The sequence below is a fragment of the Gracilinanus agilis genome, chromosome 2, assembly GCF_016433145.1.
Source record: "Gracilinanus agilis isolate LMUSP501 chromosome 2, AgileGrace, whole genome shotgun sequence".
NCBI lineage: Eukaryota > Metazoa > Chordata > Mammalia > Didelphimorphia > Didelphidae > Gracilinanus > Gracilinanus agilis.
Window position 1 is genome coordinate 62,751,070 of NC_058131.1, and position 16,167 is coordinate 62,767,236.

The window sequence follows — 16,167 nt, forward strand, 5'->3', positions numbered from 1 at the left end:
TTTTAAAGCCATTTATAGCCTGCCCCTTTCCTACCTTTCTAGACTTCTGACACTTTCCTCCCACATATTTTGCAATCCTGTGACACTGGCTTGTTTGCTGCTCATCACACAAGACTGACCATTGGGGCATTTTCACTAGTTGTCTCCTCTTTCTTCCCCTACTAGAATACTCTCCCTCCTCACCTCTACCTCAGACTCCCTTGGTTTATTCCAGGACTCAGCTAAAGTCCCACCTTCTACAAAAAGCCAGTCTAGGACCTTCATAATCTTAGTGCTTTCCCTGGAGTACTCCTCCCAGTTTATCCCAAATATATTTGATTGTCTCTTATTAGACTGAGGTCCTTGAGAGCAAGGATTGTTTTTTTCCCCCGAATGTGTGTTGACTGACTGTGCAAAAGGAAATGTTGCCATCTTTAGGCACTGAAATTCCCAGGCCCTGTCAACCAAGTTAGCTTTAAAAATGATTTGTGTTCCCTTTTCTGATTATAGCTGACTAGATGGTAAATTAAAGGCAGACCACAATGTCTTCCCACAGTCTGGGTCTCCTCAAAGGCTGAAGTTCAACCTTTTAAGAGCAGCCCCATGCCAAGCCTGGGAGAATCTTGTCGGAGCCCTAGTTGAAAACTGATGGCCCAGACAGCAAGTGTCTTAATTACACAGTTGCTTACTTCTTTCCAAGATAGATACTTGGACCAAAGCTTCTCTGTCTCTCTGTCTCTGTCTCTGTCTCTCTTTTTCTTCCTTTCTTCATTTTTTTTTAAAGTCTGGTTTGGTTATTGTTACAAGGAAGTTTGGATTTGGGAACCTTGTGGGAGAATCACTCTGTGTCCACTGAGCCCAGCTTGAGGGAAGGGAGAGTCAATTTTTTAGTAATGTTCCCAAACTCCTGGGTGCCGTGCCTATTTATTGTATCTGGGGAAGGGTGTGTGTTCACCTAGAACAGAAGACTGCTCTGGGTGTAGTATTTGCTTATTCAACCCAACAGGTATTTCCTGAGTACCTACTAAGTGCTCAGCATTGGGTTAGGTTCTGTGATATATAGAGAAAAACATTCATTCGAAAGGGGTTACAGTACACACAAGTGGTAGTGTTCAGAAGTTGTTTGCATCTATTGGCTTGGAACTTGCTCAGAGATCAAGGTTAAAGATTCAGATGGAACCCTAAGAAAGCATGAGCCCCAGCAAATTCTGAGAACCAAGTGGTCAAGAGCCCAGGCAGCTGGCCCATCACTCATCTTCAATTCTGCTGCCCTAGCTACATGTTTTTTTAAAGATTCATTAGGGGAAAAAAATTTTTAATTAAAAAAAAAGATCCATTAGGACAGACTCATTAATTCCCAAGAGGGAAAAGGGGACCTTCTCAGCTAAGCACCAAAACACCCTTTTAGGTTCTTTTATTTTCCTGTAACTCTTTCTCTCCCAGATCCATTAGGATAGTGCTTCCCTTTCATAGTTGCCCTCTGCCTGTCATTAATTTCACCTTGTTAGTGAACTAGTTTGGAAGAGGAACCATTTGGCCAAGGTACTAAAGGACCATAGAGGGACTCTTAGCAGCCATAAATGAAGAGAGGGGTAAGGATATTTGCAAGCAAAATGATTTCCCCAGGTCCAGGGGTTTGGATCTTCAGTTTTTGGTCTTCAGGGAAAGACAAAAATACCTCAGGGCCATGGCAGAGCTACCATCCTCCAGGGGCATGGCATTCTCCCACTCCAAATTCCCCAGCCCAATATCAATGTGAGAAAGCCAAATCTAAACACTAATAATGGGGCAGCATAGTAGCATGGCAAGATCTTCATGTACAGAATGTGGAGACTTGAGTTTGAATCTTAGTTCTGCTGTTCAGGCCATGTATGACCTTGGACAAGTTACTCTTAACCTAGAGAGGAAAACCCAGATAGGAAACCACACAGCTATTAACTACTCTGACCCTTTTAGAGGTGGTTCTTAACTTCAAGTCCTTGAATGTCAAATCTGATGGCTGTTTTTCAGTATAATTGGTTTCCTTACCAATCCTATGTGCTTTATTTTAGGTATTTAAAAGCATTATTCTGAAAAGAGGTACATAGAGATTCCAGCAGATTGCCACCAAAAAGGGTCCATGAAACCTTTTGTGAAGCAGGTTAAGAACTATTGCTCTAGAGCATAGGGCCAGCTCTGCTGATAGGTCAGGGCCAGTGACTTCCTTCAGGTAACTGAAACTGTTTTATTTTCTATGATCTTTTATTATATATTTGCTTAAAGACATAAGTATGAAATGTACCTTATCTCAGTCTCTTCTAAATTTTCTATGATGTGACTTTTTATACTTAGGTCATATGCCCATTTTGAGTCTGTTATGGTATATAGCAGAAGAGGATGATAGCTAGCATTTATATAGTACCTACTATGTACTAGGCCCGTGATAAGTGGGGTTTTTTGTGTTGGTTTTTTAACCTTCTATTTTAGAATCAATACTGTGTATTGGTTCCAAGGCAGAAGAGTGGTAAGGGTAGGCAAAGGGGGCTAAGTGACTTGCCCAGGGTTACACTGTTAGGAAGTGTCTGAGGCCATATTGAACCCAGAACGTTCCATCTCTAGGCCTGGGTCTCCACCAAGCCACCTAGCTGGCCTTACTAAGCGCTTTTTAAATATTTCATTCAATCCTCACAACAACTCTTGGGGTCAGCACAATTATTATCCCTATTTTAAAGTTGAGAAAATTGAGCAAATAGAAGTTGTGATTTGCCCAAAATCACATAGCTAGTTAGTTATCTGAGTCTACATTTGAACTCTGGTCTATCAAGCATTTTTTTTTCTATCTCCCACCTTCCCTCTCCTTTCTCCTCAACTGAACAAAAGAAAATTAAAAGAAAGTTCTTGTAGCAAATAAACATTATCACATAGGACAAATTTCCATATTGGCCATGTCCTAAAATGTGTCAGTTTCTCCATCTTTGTTCCATCACCCCTCTGCCATTCAACATTGATTTCAAACCCTTTTTCCACTGTGCCAAGCAGCTGATGCTTAGCTTTAGGTGGTCAGTCCACAAACCAGTTTTGTTGTCACTCACTTGCTCATGGTTTTTGGAGCCAATAGATTTTCTGTAAAACAAACTCTGTCCCCTTAATAGCCTAGGATCCATTGCGTCTTGCTTTGAACCTCATGGCATTCCCTCCAGTCTATATGTTATTATTCTTTAGAAGAAAGCTATGGGTTGCATCACCTCATCCTCATCTTACGCTGATTTTTCTAGTTCATCAAGCTATGGCCATGTTTCTCTTTCCTTTTCTGTTAAACTTTTGAGAAAAATTGTTTCTAGGAGATGGCAGAGTTTGAAAGAAGAAGTAAAGTGAGCTCCCCACAGCCCCTAATGCACACTTCCTCCAAACAAATCTAGAAAACTTGCCATACTATATCCTGATCAGGTAATCCAAGGAAAAAAATCACAATGAGTCATCTTTCCAGCCAGGTTGGCATGAGGAGACAGAGGTCTGTAGACAGGGTCTAGCTAGGAGCAGCTCCAGAGCATTCCAGTGCAGGGAGAGGCTGTGCACCAGGGCAAGAAGTCCCAGATTCAGCATGGAGGGACCTGATCTTGTGTAGATTGCTTGAATAGATGCCAAATAGCAACTCTCTCACTCACTATCCAGTTCCAGGTCCCAGATCCAGGGTGGACTGAAAAACCTGGGTAGGGTTCCAGGGTAGGGAGCTATCAAGGGCTCTATGTTATATACTGAGCAAGGAGCAGCTATGTATGTTGCTGAGACCTTAAGAGTAGAGAAGGTCCTCAGACCAAAGTTCTATCACTCTAAATAAGCAAAGCTTTCCAACTGGCTATTATTATTGACCAAATCCACCAACAGTTTACTATGCAACCAAATAAGGCAAACACACAGGCATATTGTTTAGACCCAAACCCAGGTCAAAAACTTGTAGAACTCAGATCAAGAAAGCAAAAATCAAACATTGTTCTGAAATAGACCACTGTGGGTACACCAAAAGCTTGCAAGTCCCCACCCTGAGCTATCCCTGAGATCATGGAATAACATAACTTTGGATACTCCCTTCAGAAGAATGCAGAGCCCAGCCCAAGAATCAGTTCCAAGGTCAGCAAGAAGGCTGAAAGAATGAGCAAACAAAGAATACCACCATTAAAATGGTGACAGGGACCCTCAAGACACAAACCCAGAAGAGAATGCCTCTAAAACGTCTACTAGCAAAGCCTCAAGTAAAAACACAACCCAGGCACAAATTCAGTTAAGATTCCTGGAAGAAATTAAATAAGGGTTAAAAGTGAGTTCAAAATGTTTTTATAAGTGAAATGAGAGCACTAGAGAAAAAAATTAGAAAAGAAATGAGAGCTGTTGAAAAAAAAGAATTAGAATGGAAACTAGCAGGATACAAAAAAAGGATTAAATCTTGCCCAAACAACAGATTCCTGAAAAGCAGTATGATCAAGTAGAAGTTACTTATACCATGAGATAACCAGAAATATTAAACACAAAATCAAAACAAGAAAAAATAAGAAAATGTAAGATATCTTATTAGAAAAACAAACAATTGATCTAGAAAACAGATTAAGAAGAGATCATTTAAGAATCATTGAACTACCTAAAAACAATGACTAAAAAGAGACCATGCAACTAATATTTCAAGAAATCTTAAAAGAAAGCTAAAATAGAAAATCTGCTATTCACTTCTTGGATTTGAGGGGGTTGGGGGAGTGAAAATTCTAAGGAACATTGTCACCAAAATCCAGAATTTCTAGCTCAAACTAAAAAATACTACAAGCAGCCAGAAAGAAAGAATTTAGGTACCCAGCAGCTATAATCAAGATCAAGGCTTAGCAGCTATCCCTATATGGGAGTAAAGATATCTGTATATTTCAGAAGACAATTACAACGAAGAACAACTTATCCAGAAAAACTAAAATATAATACTACGGGTGGGGATGGGGGGTGAAATAGAGGGACTAAAAAACATTTCCTGATGAAAAGACCAAAGTTACATAGAAACTTTGAAGTGCAAACACTGGAGACAAGATAAACATAAACAGGTAAATGTGAGTAAACAGTCATAAAGGACTAAAATAGCAAAACACTATAGTCTAATGTAGAGAGATAATACATGTGTCCCTTTTGAACTCTATCATCATCAAGAGTCAAAGAATCTTTTTAGAGAGTAAGTCTGGGAGTAATTTTGGTCTTAAAAGAATAAAAGGAAATGGAGGAGAAGAAAGAGAAAGTTTAAGGAAAAGCATCTCACATAATAGGGCCAAAACAAGAAGACTCTACAAACAAGGAGAAATGTTTGTGGCTTTGGGGGACACTTGAATCTCCGGCTCATCTGAAATGGTTAAAGGAGGGAAGAATACATAAGCATACACATGTTGCTAGGTATAGAAATTTGCATTTCGTGTTGGAGGGGATGTGGCAAAATTGGGACATTAATGCATTGCTGGTGGAGTTGTGAATTGATCCAACTATTCTGGATGGCAATTTGGAACTATGCCCAAAGGGCTTTAAAAGACTGTCTGCCTTTTGCCCCAGCCATACCACTGCTGGGTATATACCCCAAAGAGATCATAGGGGAAAAGACTTTTTCAATAGCCGCACTTTGTGATAGCAAAAAATTGGAAAATGAGGGTATGTCCTTCAATTGGGGAATGGCTAAACAAATTGTTGTATCTGTTGGTAATGGAATACTATTGTGCTCAAAGGAATAATGAACTGGAGGAATTCCATGCGAACTGGAATGACCTCGAGGAACTGATGCAGAGTGAAAGGAGCAAAACCAGGAGAAAATTATACACAGACTGATACACTGTGGTACAATTGAATGTAATGGACTTCTCAGTAATGGCAGTATGATTTTCTATATTATACTACTAGCAGTAATGCAATGATCCAGGATGATTCTGAGGGACTTATGAGGAAGAACACTATCCACATTCAGAGGAAGAACTGTGGAAGTAGAAACACAGAAGAAAAACAACTACTTGAACACATGAGTAGATGGGGATATGATTGGGGATGTAGACTAAACGATCACCCTTGTGCATATATCAATAATATGGAAATAGGGGGCAGCTGGGTAGCTCAGTGGAGTGAGAGTCAGGCCTAGAGACCGGAGGTCCTAGGTTCAAACCCGGCCTCAGCCACTTCCCAGCTGTGTGACCCTGGGCAAGTCACTTGACCCCCATTGCCCACCCTTACCACTCTTCCACCTATAAGACAATACACCAAAAATTAAGGGTTAAAAAAAAAATAATATGGAAATAGGTCTTGATCAATGATACATGTAAAACCCAGTGGAATTGCATGTCTGCTATGCAGGTGAGAGTGGGAAGTGAAAGAACATGAACCATGGAAAAATATTCTAAATTAATTTATTTAAATTTTTCAGAAAAAAAAAAAGAAATTTGCATTTTGTGCAATAGGAAAACAGGAGGATAAGGGGAGAAACAGGAGGATAAAGGAAAGTAGATGAAAGGTAGAATTAATCCTAGACAAAACAAACTGAAAATATACAAAAATATTTCTCACAGCTACTTTTGTGGTGACAAAGAATTAGAAACTGAGGGCATGCTTGTCAACCAGGAAATAGCTAAACAAGTTATGGTGTATCAATGTGAGGGCATACTCTTTTGCTGTAACAAATGACAACCCTAGAGATGGGAGATCCTAGATTCAAATCTGGCCTCAACTCCCATTGCCTAGCCCTTACCAGTCTTCTTCCTTAGAACCAATATGCCGTATTGATTCTATGACAGAAGGTAAGGGTTTAAAAAAAATGATGACAGGAGAAGTTTCAGAGAAACTTAGGAAGACTTATGAACTGATACAGAGTGAAGTGAACCAAATTACAAGACCAATTTATAATGACAATAATGTTACAAAAACAAACAACTTTTGAAGATTTAGGAATGAGACTCAGTGCAATGTTCATTTAATATAGTTCCAGAGAACTAATGATGTAACATACTTCCTATCTCCTGATAGAAAGATGAAGGACTCAGAATGCAAAATAAGATGTTCTTTTTTTTTTTCTTTAAATATGGCCTATGTGCAAGGGCAGGGGTCGGCAACCTTTTTGGCCATGAGAGCCGTAAATGCCACATTTTTTAAAATGTAATTTCATGAGAGCTGTACAGTGCTCACAGTGCCGCTCCTGTAACAGCGCCTGAAAAAAAAATTGGCTTTGTGGCTCCTGCAGAAAGAGCCATATGTTGCCAACCCCTGTGAAAGGGGGAAGGACCTACTTGTACAAAAATATTTATAGGTATCCTTTTTTGTGGTGACAAAGAATTAGAAATTAAAGGAATGTCCATCAAATGGGGAATGGCTGAACAAATTATGATATATGATGGTAATAGAATACTATTGTGCTATAAGAAATGATGAACAGATGATTTCAGAAAGAGCTGGAAAGACCTTAATGGACTGATGCAGAGTGAAATAATCAGAACCAGGAAAACAATGTACAAGGTAACAGCAATATTGTGGAACAATAAATGTGATTAACAGCAATACAACAATCCAGAACAATTCTGAGGGACTTATGACAAAGAATGCTGTCTACCTCCAAAGCAAGAACTATTGGAGTCAGAATGCAGGTCAAAGCATTCAGTTTTTTCACCTTTTTGGAATTTTGGTTTTATATAATTATTCTCTTAGAAAAATGAACAATGTGGAAATGCTTTCCATGATAATATATGCATAACCCAGAAAAAATTTCGATAAAATTTTAATCTTAATTAACATGGCCTAGGTGGAGATTCGTTTTACTTGACTATTCATAACAGGGTTGTCATTTTTCTTTGCTTTTCATTTAAGGGGAGAGAATTTGGAGGAAGAGAAGGCAGATTTTACTGATTTTTTAAGTTAAATTTTTTTTATGGGAAAAAGAATTGTTTATACTCCGTGTTTCCACTACTCACTGCACTCACTGTCTCCTCAGTGCCTTGTACATAGTAGGTACACCTTGTCTTATTTGACCACTGAAACTGCCCTCTATTGTCACCTATGAAATCTTTTTTAAATTTTTTTAATTATAAAGTAACTGTAGGTTATTAACAAACATAACATTTTCATCTAAAAGATGGCTAGAAAATAAGGATTGTTTCTGAAACATCCATTAAATATGACTTGTTTTTTTTAATAGAGATTAACTTTAGTAAAGTAGTAATAACGTATTCATTTTTGAGTCCCCTTCCAAATTTGTCTCTCTTTCAGTGTTTTTTTTTATTTATTGATGTTTTTTTCTTCTTTTTTTGTACATCACTGTCTCTATGTCCTCCAGGTCCCTACCCTACTTCCCAAAAAAGTCCTCCTTTCTAACAAGTATAGACAAGCAAAGGAAATATATGTTGTAATCATGATGTCTGGAAATTTAGGGCTCATTTTGCATTAGCTGTCCATCACTTGTCCACTAAGAGGTGGGTAGGGGAAGGGCTTCTGGAGAAAAAACTTTTGGTCATTGCATTTATCTAATTATAATACAGCTAAAATTAGAAAGGAACCAATAAATTGTCGTTGTTGTTGTTTTTTAAACTTTGCTTTCTGCTTAAAATCAACACTTTGTATTGGTTCCAAGACAAAAGAGCAGTAAAGGCTAGACAATGTGGGTTAATGTGACTTGCCCAGGGTCACAGAGCTAGAATGTATCTGCGTGCAGATTTGAACCCAAGACCTCCAATCTCTAGGCCTGTCTCTCTAGATTCATTGAGCCAGATAGCTGCCCCCACAATAATTGATTCTTAAGATCTTTTGAAGTTTTTTGCCCTTTACAGTATTGTTATCTTTGAAGAAGTAGTTCTCTTGGTACTGCTCACTTAATGCTTCTTCAGTTCATAAAAGTATTCACAGATTTTCCCCAAATTTGTTTTTAGTCAATTATACACCGCAATTTTTTCAGTCATTCTTCAATTAATGTTTACTCTCTGTTTCTATAGCTCTCTTTTGTTTGATATAACTAAAAAAGTGAGTTGTAAATTCCTTTGAACAAATGGGTCTTTTCCTCTTTCTTTTATATTTCTTTGGAGAATATTCTTTATAGTAGTAGGTCAAAGATTAAACAGGGTGTCATGATATTTGGAGTATCATTCCAAATTGCTTTCAGAATTGTTGGACTAATTCACAACTCCCCTAGCAGTGTATTAATGTTTCTGTCCAACAACAGCAGTGCTACTCCTTTTTTGGTCATTTTTGGCAATCTTATAGGGGTATGGGTAAACCTTAGAATTGTTTTCATTTGTATTTCCCTTATTGTTAATAAGTGATTTGGAGCGTTTTTTAAAAACATAACTGTTGGCAGCTTGATCCTTTGGTGATTTGTCTAGTGGAGAATATCCTTCTATATTTCTGGTCATGTCCTGGGTACATTTGATAACAGATCTTTATCAGAGAAATTTGCTACAAAAATTGGCTTTCCAGTTAAGTGTTTCTCTTTGAATTTTAACTGCATGTAAAGGCATGGAGGTATGAGAGTGTAGAATAAGCTGGGATCCAGTTTAACTGAAACATAAAAAAAAAAGTAGCAATAATGGCTAATAATAATTACAGCTAGCATTATATAGTGCTTTAAGACTTTTGTCTTCTGGGATTTTCTCTCTCCCTTATTTGGCCAAGAAGTCTTGTTTTGTTTTTGTGATAATTTCATCTGGAGTTTGTTTCAGTGACATTTTATATTTAGATGAGATTTCTGTCAGGAGGTGATTGTGGTCACGGATGAGCTCTTCGTTGTCCAACCCTTTAGTCTCTCTGCAGCTTGGAATGGTCAGCCTCACACTTCCTGCGAAATATCCCAAAGCCCATCCTTCAGACATATCCAACCTTCTCACCTTCTTACTTAAATCTGGGGCCACACCTGTGTATGATTTCTTCACCAACACCATATCAGCACCTACCTACTCTGCAACTAATCATCTGAGTCTTCAGTGTGCCCAGGGTCACACAAGCCATTATGTATAAGAGATGGGCTTGAACCCAATGTTTCTTGCTCTTGAGCCAACAGTCTCCTTACTGCACCACACTGTCTTGGATCTCTTATCACTACCAGGTATAAGTAGGGTTATATCATTCTTACGCTCAAAATTCTTAAGTAGTTCCCAGTTGCCTCTCAAATAAACTGAACTTGGCGTCAGAGGTGCCTTAAATTTTAGCAGTACCCTACCTTTCCAGTCTTATAGCATTTGGTGATGCAATAGAAGTGGACCTGAGTTAAATCCTGTTTCAGACATTGAATAGCTTTGTGACCGTAGGGTAAGTGACTTAACCTTTCTGCCTAAAGTTTCCTCATTTTAAAAATGGGCTTGATAATATAGCACCTGCCTCCCAGGTTATTGTAAAGATCAACTGAGATAATATTTATAAAGTACTTTGGAAACTTTAAAGCACCACATAATGCTAGCTGTAATTATTATTAGCCATTATTATCATCACTTTTTTCTGTTTCTGTTAAACTGGACCCCAGCTTACTCTATACTCTCATACCTCCATGCTTTTGCTCATGGTGGTCTCCATCCATCAGTCAACAAGCATTTATTAAGCATGTTCTATGCATCAAACCTTGTTCTGAGCCCTAAGGGACACAAATAAAAAGCAAAAGCACTCCCTTCCCTCAGAGAGCTGACATTTTAACTGAGGAGACAATGTGCACAGCAGACTATAAAAGGGAAGCAGAATAGAGAAAAGATAACACTAGAGACTTCAGGAGACTGAATATACTCCTTCCCTCTCTTCACCCATGGAATTCCCATCCATCCTTTACAGGTCAACTCAAATGCCTCCTTTTCTGGGAAGCCTCTCCTGACTTCTTCTTTGTACCATTAGAGTCTGCCCTCCCCTTCAGATCTCACAAAGCCTTTTGCTTTGTAACTCTGTAATGAACTTTTTTTCTTTTTTTTTTTTTTAATCCTTACCTTCTGTCTTAGAATTAATACTAAGGGAGGCAGCTACGTGGCTTAATGGATTGAGAGCCAGTCCTGGGGAGGAGAAGTCTTGGGTTCAAACGTGGCCTCAGATACTTCCTAGTTGGATGATCCTGGGCAAGTCACTTAACCCCAGTTGCCTGACCTTTATATATATAATTCTTCTGTCTTAGAACCAATATACAGTGTTGATACTAAGATGAAGGTAATGACTTAAAAAAAAAAAAAGAAACAGAATCAATATTAAATGTTAGTTCCAAGTATTGATTCTAAAGTGGAAAGTAAAGGTTAAAAAAATAAAAAGAATCAATATTAAGTATTGGTACCAAGGCAGAGGACCAGTAAGGGCTTGGCAGTTGGGACTAAGTGACTTACCCAGAGTCACACAACTAGGAAGTGTTTGAGGCCAGATTTAAACCCAGAACCCCCAGTCTTCAGACCTGACTCTCTATCCACTGAGCCATTTAGCTGCCCTCTGTAATGAACTTATAGAATATACTATATTGTAGTTTTTATCTTACTTCCTACTAGACAGACTCCTTGGAGGAAGGAATCCTGTCTCATCTAAACTTTTTCCTCAGCCTCAGAGGTGGTGGCTTGATTCATCTGATACATGGTGCCTCCTGTCTCTCTGTTAGGGTGCCTGCCTACAAGTGGCAGTAAGTGTGGGGGGTAAATGGTGGCCATTTTTCACCAAGAGTTGTTTCTACCACTACCCTATCACCCAAAGGCAGGGAAGGCTGGGCTGGAAATAGGACAAGTGATATTTTCCTCAGTCTCATTTTTCCTCAGTCTTTTCTTCTCACAGCTGCATGTTCCTGAATCTGTCATTTGTCACATGGCATGATCTTGAGGTCTTTCGTCACCTTTTGCTCTCTTCTGGATACCCTCGAGTTTACCAATCTCCTTCCTACAATGTAGCAACCAGCATTGAACCTAATCTGCTGGGAGGCAGCATAGAAAAATGGAAGGAACACTGACTTGAGAATCAATTCAAATCATGCCTCTTATGTTCCAGTGAGACATTGGGCAAGTCATTGAAGCGCCCTGAAGCTCAACTGCTTTAACTTTTCACAGAAGGGCTTGGACAAGATGGCCCCTACAGTTCCTGAAGCTCTCAGTTGATCATTAAAAGTCATTTTTTAAAAAGAAATGATTAAAACCTCTTCTTTTGCATTTTATTAGGTTAATATTTTTTAACTTAAAGTAATAATTGTTTTGCATGGGAATTCTGAGTTTGTCTTGAAGTGTAAAAAAAATAAGTTTATTTTCTAGCTATATTTTACGTATATTTCAAAACCAAAATTTGAACCCCATGAAAAATCGGTGATGTACATACCAAAAATATCATCATTGTACAGATGAGAAAGCTGAAGCCCAATGAGGCAAAATGATTTTTCTCAAGATCATAAAGTTAGGGCCAGCTAGGTGGATAAGAGAGCCAAGCCAGGAGATCAGAGTTCCCAGGCTTCAGATATTTCCTAGGCAAAAGCCCATGGGCAAGTCCTTTAACCCCAGTTGCCTAGCCCTTACTGCTCTTCTACCTTGGAACTTATACTTAGTATTGATTCTAAGACAGAAGATAAGGGTTTAAAAAGGGGGAAGGGGGGAAGATCACAGTACCAGTATGTGATCAAGTTGGCCCTTGAACTTTAGTTCTTCTAATTCTACTGGCATTTCCATTCCACTCCACTACCCATACTGTGATACTCTCTCTAGACTACCATGCAGGAAATGGAAGGGAATGGTAGAAACAGACATTAAATGCATTTAGCTCTGGACAGTGTTGAGGAAAGGTACTTGTTTAAGGAGAGCCATGGGGCCTCCATTTGAGGTCTGTCATCTAAGCAGGAGACTTGTTTTGATGGAGCAGGCATGATTCTGGTCATCTTTCGACTCTACCTGAATGCCCTGACATCCAGTGTATCTGTTTCCCTTCCAGCTACAGCTACATGATTGATAATGTCATCCTGCTGATAACAGGGACCTTGCACCAGCGCTCCATTGCTGAGCTTGTGCCTAAGTGCCACCCACTAGGCAGCTTTGAGCAGATGGAGGCCGTGAACATTGCTCAGACTCCAGCCGAATTATATAATGCTATCTTAGTGGACACCCCACTCGGTAAGTAGTAATGACCCTAAACCCTTGACAGTCTGTCTCATTCATTTATTTAGGGCCAGGCCTCTCCAATCCCCAGGACTTTCTCCTTCCCATTCCTGTTCCTGCTTTTGGACAAGGGATGGAAAGGCATGTTTCAAACCTAGAAAATAGAGAATGTCTCACTGTGTGATTTGGGGAAGGTTTTCTTTTCTGGGCCTATGTTACCTCATGTTTCACAGAAGCCAAGAACCTTAAGAGTTGGAAGGGACCTCAGAGATCCAAAGAACCTTCCCTGCATGAGATAGCCATTCCACTTTGGGGTGGTTCTTATTGTTAGAAAAGTCTTCTTCACATCAAGCTCAGTGGGGCCTCTCTATACCTCCCACCCACCCTGCTCCTCATTCTGACTTCTGGGCCAGAAGAACAATCCTAATCCTTCTTCCACACCTTAAACCCTTAAAAATATGTATCATTCCTTTGCCCAGCCCCCCTCACCTCCAATCTTCTCTTCTCCAGACTAAATATCTCTGGTTCTTTCAACTAATTGGCAGGATTTTGAGGCCTTTTGCCAATATCAGGTTTGCCCTCTTTTGGGTGGTCTCCAGCTTACCAATAACTTTTCTAAAATTGGGTATCCACAACAGTACTCTAGATTCATCCAACAAGGACAGAGTCTTAAGGAAATATTAACCACCATAGTCCTCACACGCTGTTTATCTTAATCTAGCTAAAAATCATTTAGGGTTTTTGCTTTTTTTCCCCATCTACCATATCAGACTCTTGATTTATATTGATATCATAGTCCACTGAAGCATGCAGGTGTTCAGATCAGTTTCTAGTGCATGCTTCCCTTCTGCCCCCTCCCCTAATCTGCTTGCAAAGTTGATTTCTTGGATCCCAGTGTAAGACTGTAGATTTATCCCTATTAAACCTCATCATCTTAGATTCAGCTCAATCTTTTAGACTGTCAAAATTCATTTGGATACTAATTTTATAGTCCCATATGTTAACTAGCAGTCCTTCCCAACTTTATGTCAAACTGCAAATCTGATGAACATATGAAATGTATGTCTCTGTGTGTTTGTGAACTTTTGAGCAATCCGTAACAGCTGCTCATGGATTGTTATTTGATTTTGACACATGAATTGGAAATACAGTAGTCTTGAAGAGAGAATCAATTAAACATTATTTAAAAAAAAAACGCATTTCCTTATGCTACAAAGAGTATAAAACGAGGCTTGTATGAGAAACCAGGAGTCTCCAGGTCAGACTACTTGCTTTTTTTTTCAATTATAAGTTCCACATTCTACTTTCAAAACTATCCTGCTTGTCCATGTTTCCTTTGAGAGGGAAAGAGGGGAGGGAAGAAGACAGAGAAAGAGACAGAGAAAGCCTTGTAACAAGTAATTGTAACCTAGCAAAATGAATACACACAGTGGTTGTGTCTGCACCTTGAGTCCATCCCCTCTAGGCCAGAAGTGGCCTTTAATCAGAATTTTTAAGTGTTTCAGACTTGTTGGTTTTTGTTTTTGTTTTGTTTTTAATGATGTCCTTCCACATACTTTTATCCTGGTTCTGTTTCCTTCATTTCCTTCTGCCTCAATAAAGATTCTGTGAAACAATCTCATAATTTCTTATAATGCAGTATTATTCCATTATATTCACATACCATATAGTTTCTTTAGTCATTCCTCAGTTGATGGACATCCCTTTAGATTCTAGTCCTTTGCTATTCTGAATTTTTCCCCCTTCCCTTTCAGAATCAAGAGATTTGTTTTGCTTTTAGTTATTCTTTCCCAAGTATTATCCTCCCTCTTTATAAATCCATACCCCTCACCTCCATGATGTATTTCTGCAACAAAGTCTTGTGTGTGTAAGTGTATGTTTTATCTGTTTCAGATTAAGTTAAGGGATCTCTGATACCTGCTTTTTCCATACCTTGTTCTTTGTTTCATATACTCATCTTTTGCACCCGAATTATGAAAAATAGCAAGTTCCTTCCTCTTCTTCCTTTGATGTATTACTTCTCTTTTCTCTCTTAAAACACTTAGAACAGAACCCTCAATCCATTCTCAGGGTCTCTTTTTTTTTCTTATTTAACACCCTCAGTACTCTTTGCAGACGTCAAGGGATATTTAGGGTCCAGTGGAACAATTCTCTCCAGTAGGAGAGAAGAGAAAGTAGAAGCTGAGCCAACCAGACCAACCATTTCCCCCTGATTTCTTGGTACCATTATATGGGAAGAAGAGGAGAAAACCCAATAGTTTTGTTCATCTTCCTTGTTATGTCTTGAGAAGCCAGGACAAGCAACATCTTCAACATGGGTGGCCTGGTCCGCTCCCAACCTGGAAACCCTTGCCTTTTCTGTCCTTCCACAACCTCCTTCAGCAAAATAGGTCTAAATCTATGGCAAGGATGAAGTCTAAGGGGGTTGACCTTTGGGGACTCCCTTCCTCTTCCTGAGCACTTAAAAGTTTCTACCTACCTGAGAGATGACACTGTTTTCAAGAAGAGTACACTGATTAAACCCTGTGCAGGTCGAATAATAATTCATATTTTTAAGGCTTATTAAAAAAAAGACCATTCTTCACATTAACTCTAAGGAAGCATGAGTATTATTGTCCTCTTATTACAGGTAAAGCAACATAGGTTTAATTTAGATTGACTTTTACAAGGATAGTTTCAAAGTTGGGATTTGAACTCAGGTTTCCCAGTTTCCTATATTAAGTCCTCTTTGCTATAAGTACTGTATATTTGGTGGAAAGAGGCCTAGGTTGGGAAACAAGAAACACAGGGTCTGGCCCTATTTCTGCCACTTACTAGCTCTAGGTCTTTAATTTCCTCCTGTATAAAATCATAGAGTCAGATTTAATAAATACCCATGGTCTTTGTCTATCCCTAACCTTCATCTATTACCCTTTTTTCCACTAAGCCCTTTGTCTCAGGTGCCCAGATTGTACTAGACTTCTCCCCATCAGTACAACCTTACCTGGCAGTGAGAGTTCTACGTGAAGGGGGTAGGTCACATACCTTCCCCATCCCATTTATTCCCCCTCCCCTAGAAAGAATGTTTGGATTTTTCAATAAGGTTTTACTAACATCTAAAGGAAAGAAGGTACTATCTAGACTAGACTGTTGTTGTCTAATTGTGTCCAAC

The 16,167-nt window shown here is 39.0% G+C and overlaps 1 protein-coding gene across 1 annotated transcript in view; it reads left to right on the forward strand.

The window, feature by feature from the left end:
• The window catches only part of ATP6V0D1 (ATPase H+ transporting V0 subunit d1), a 119,319-nt gene that overhangs the window by 89,189 nt on the left and 13,963 nt on the right, over window positions 1-16,167 (forward strand). Inside the window, exon 3 of the mRNA XM_044663223.1 lies at window positions 12,853-13,031. Coding sequence (XP_044519158.1) covers window positions 12,853-13,031 — 179 coding nt within the window. The remainder of the gene's footprint in view (window positions 1-12,852; window positions 13,032-16,167) is intronic.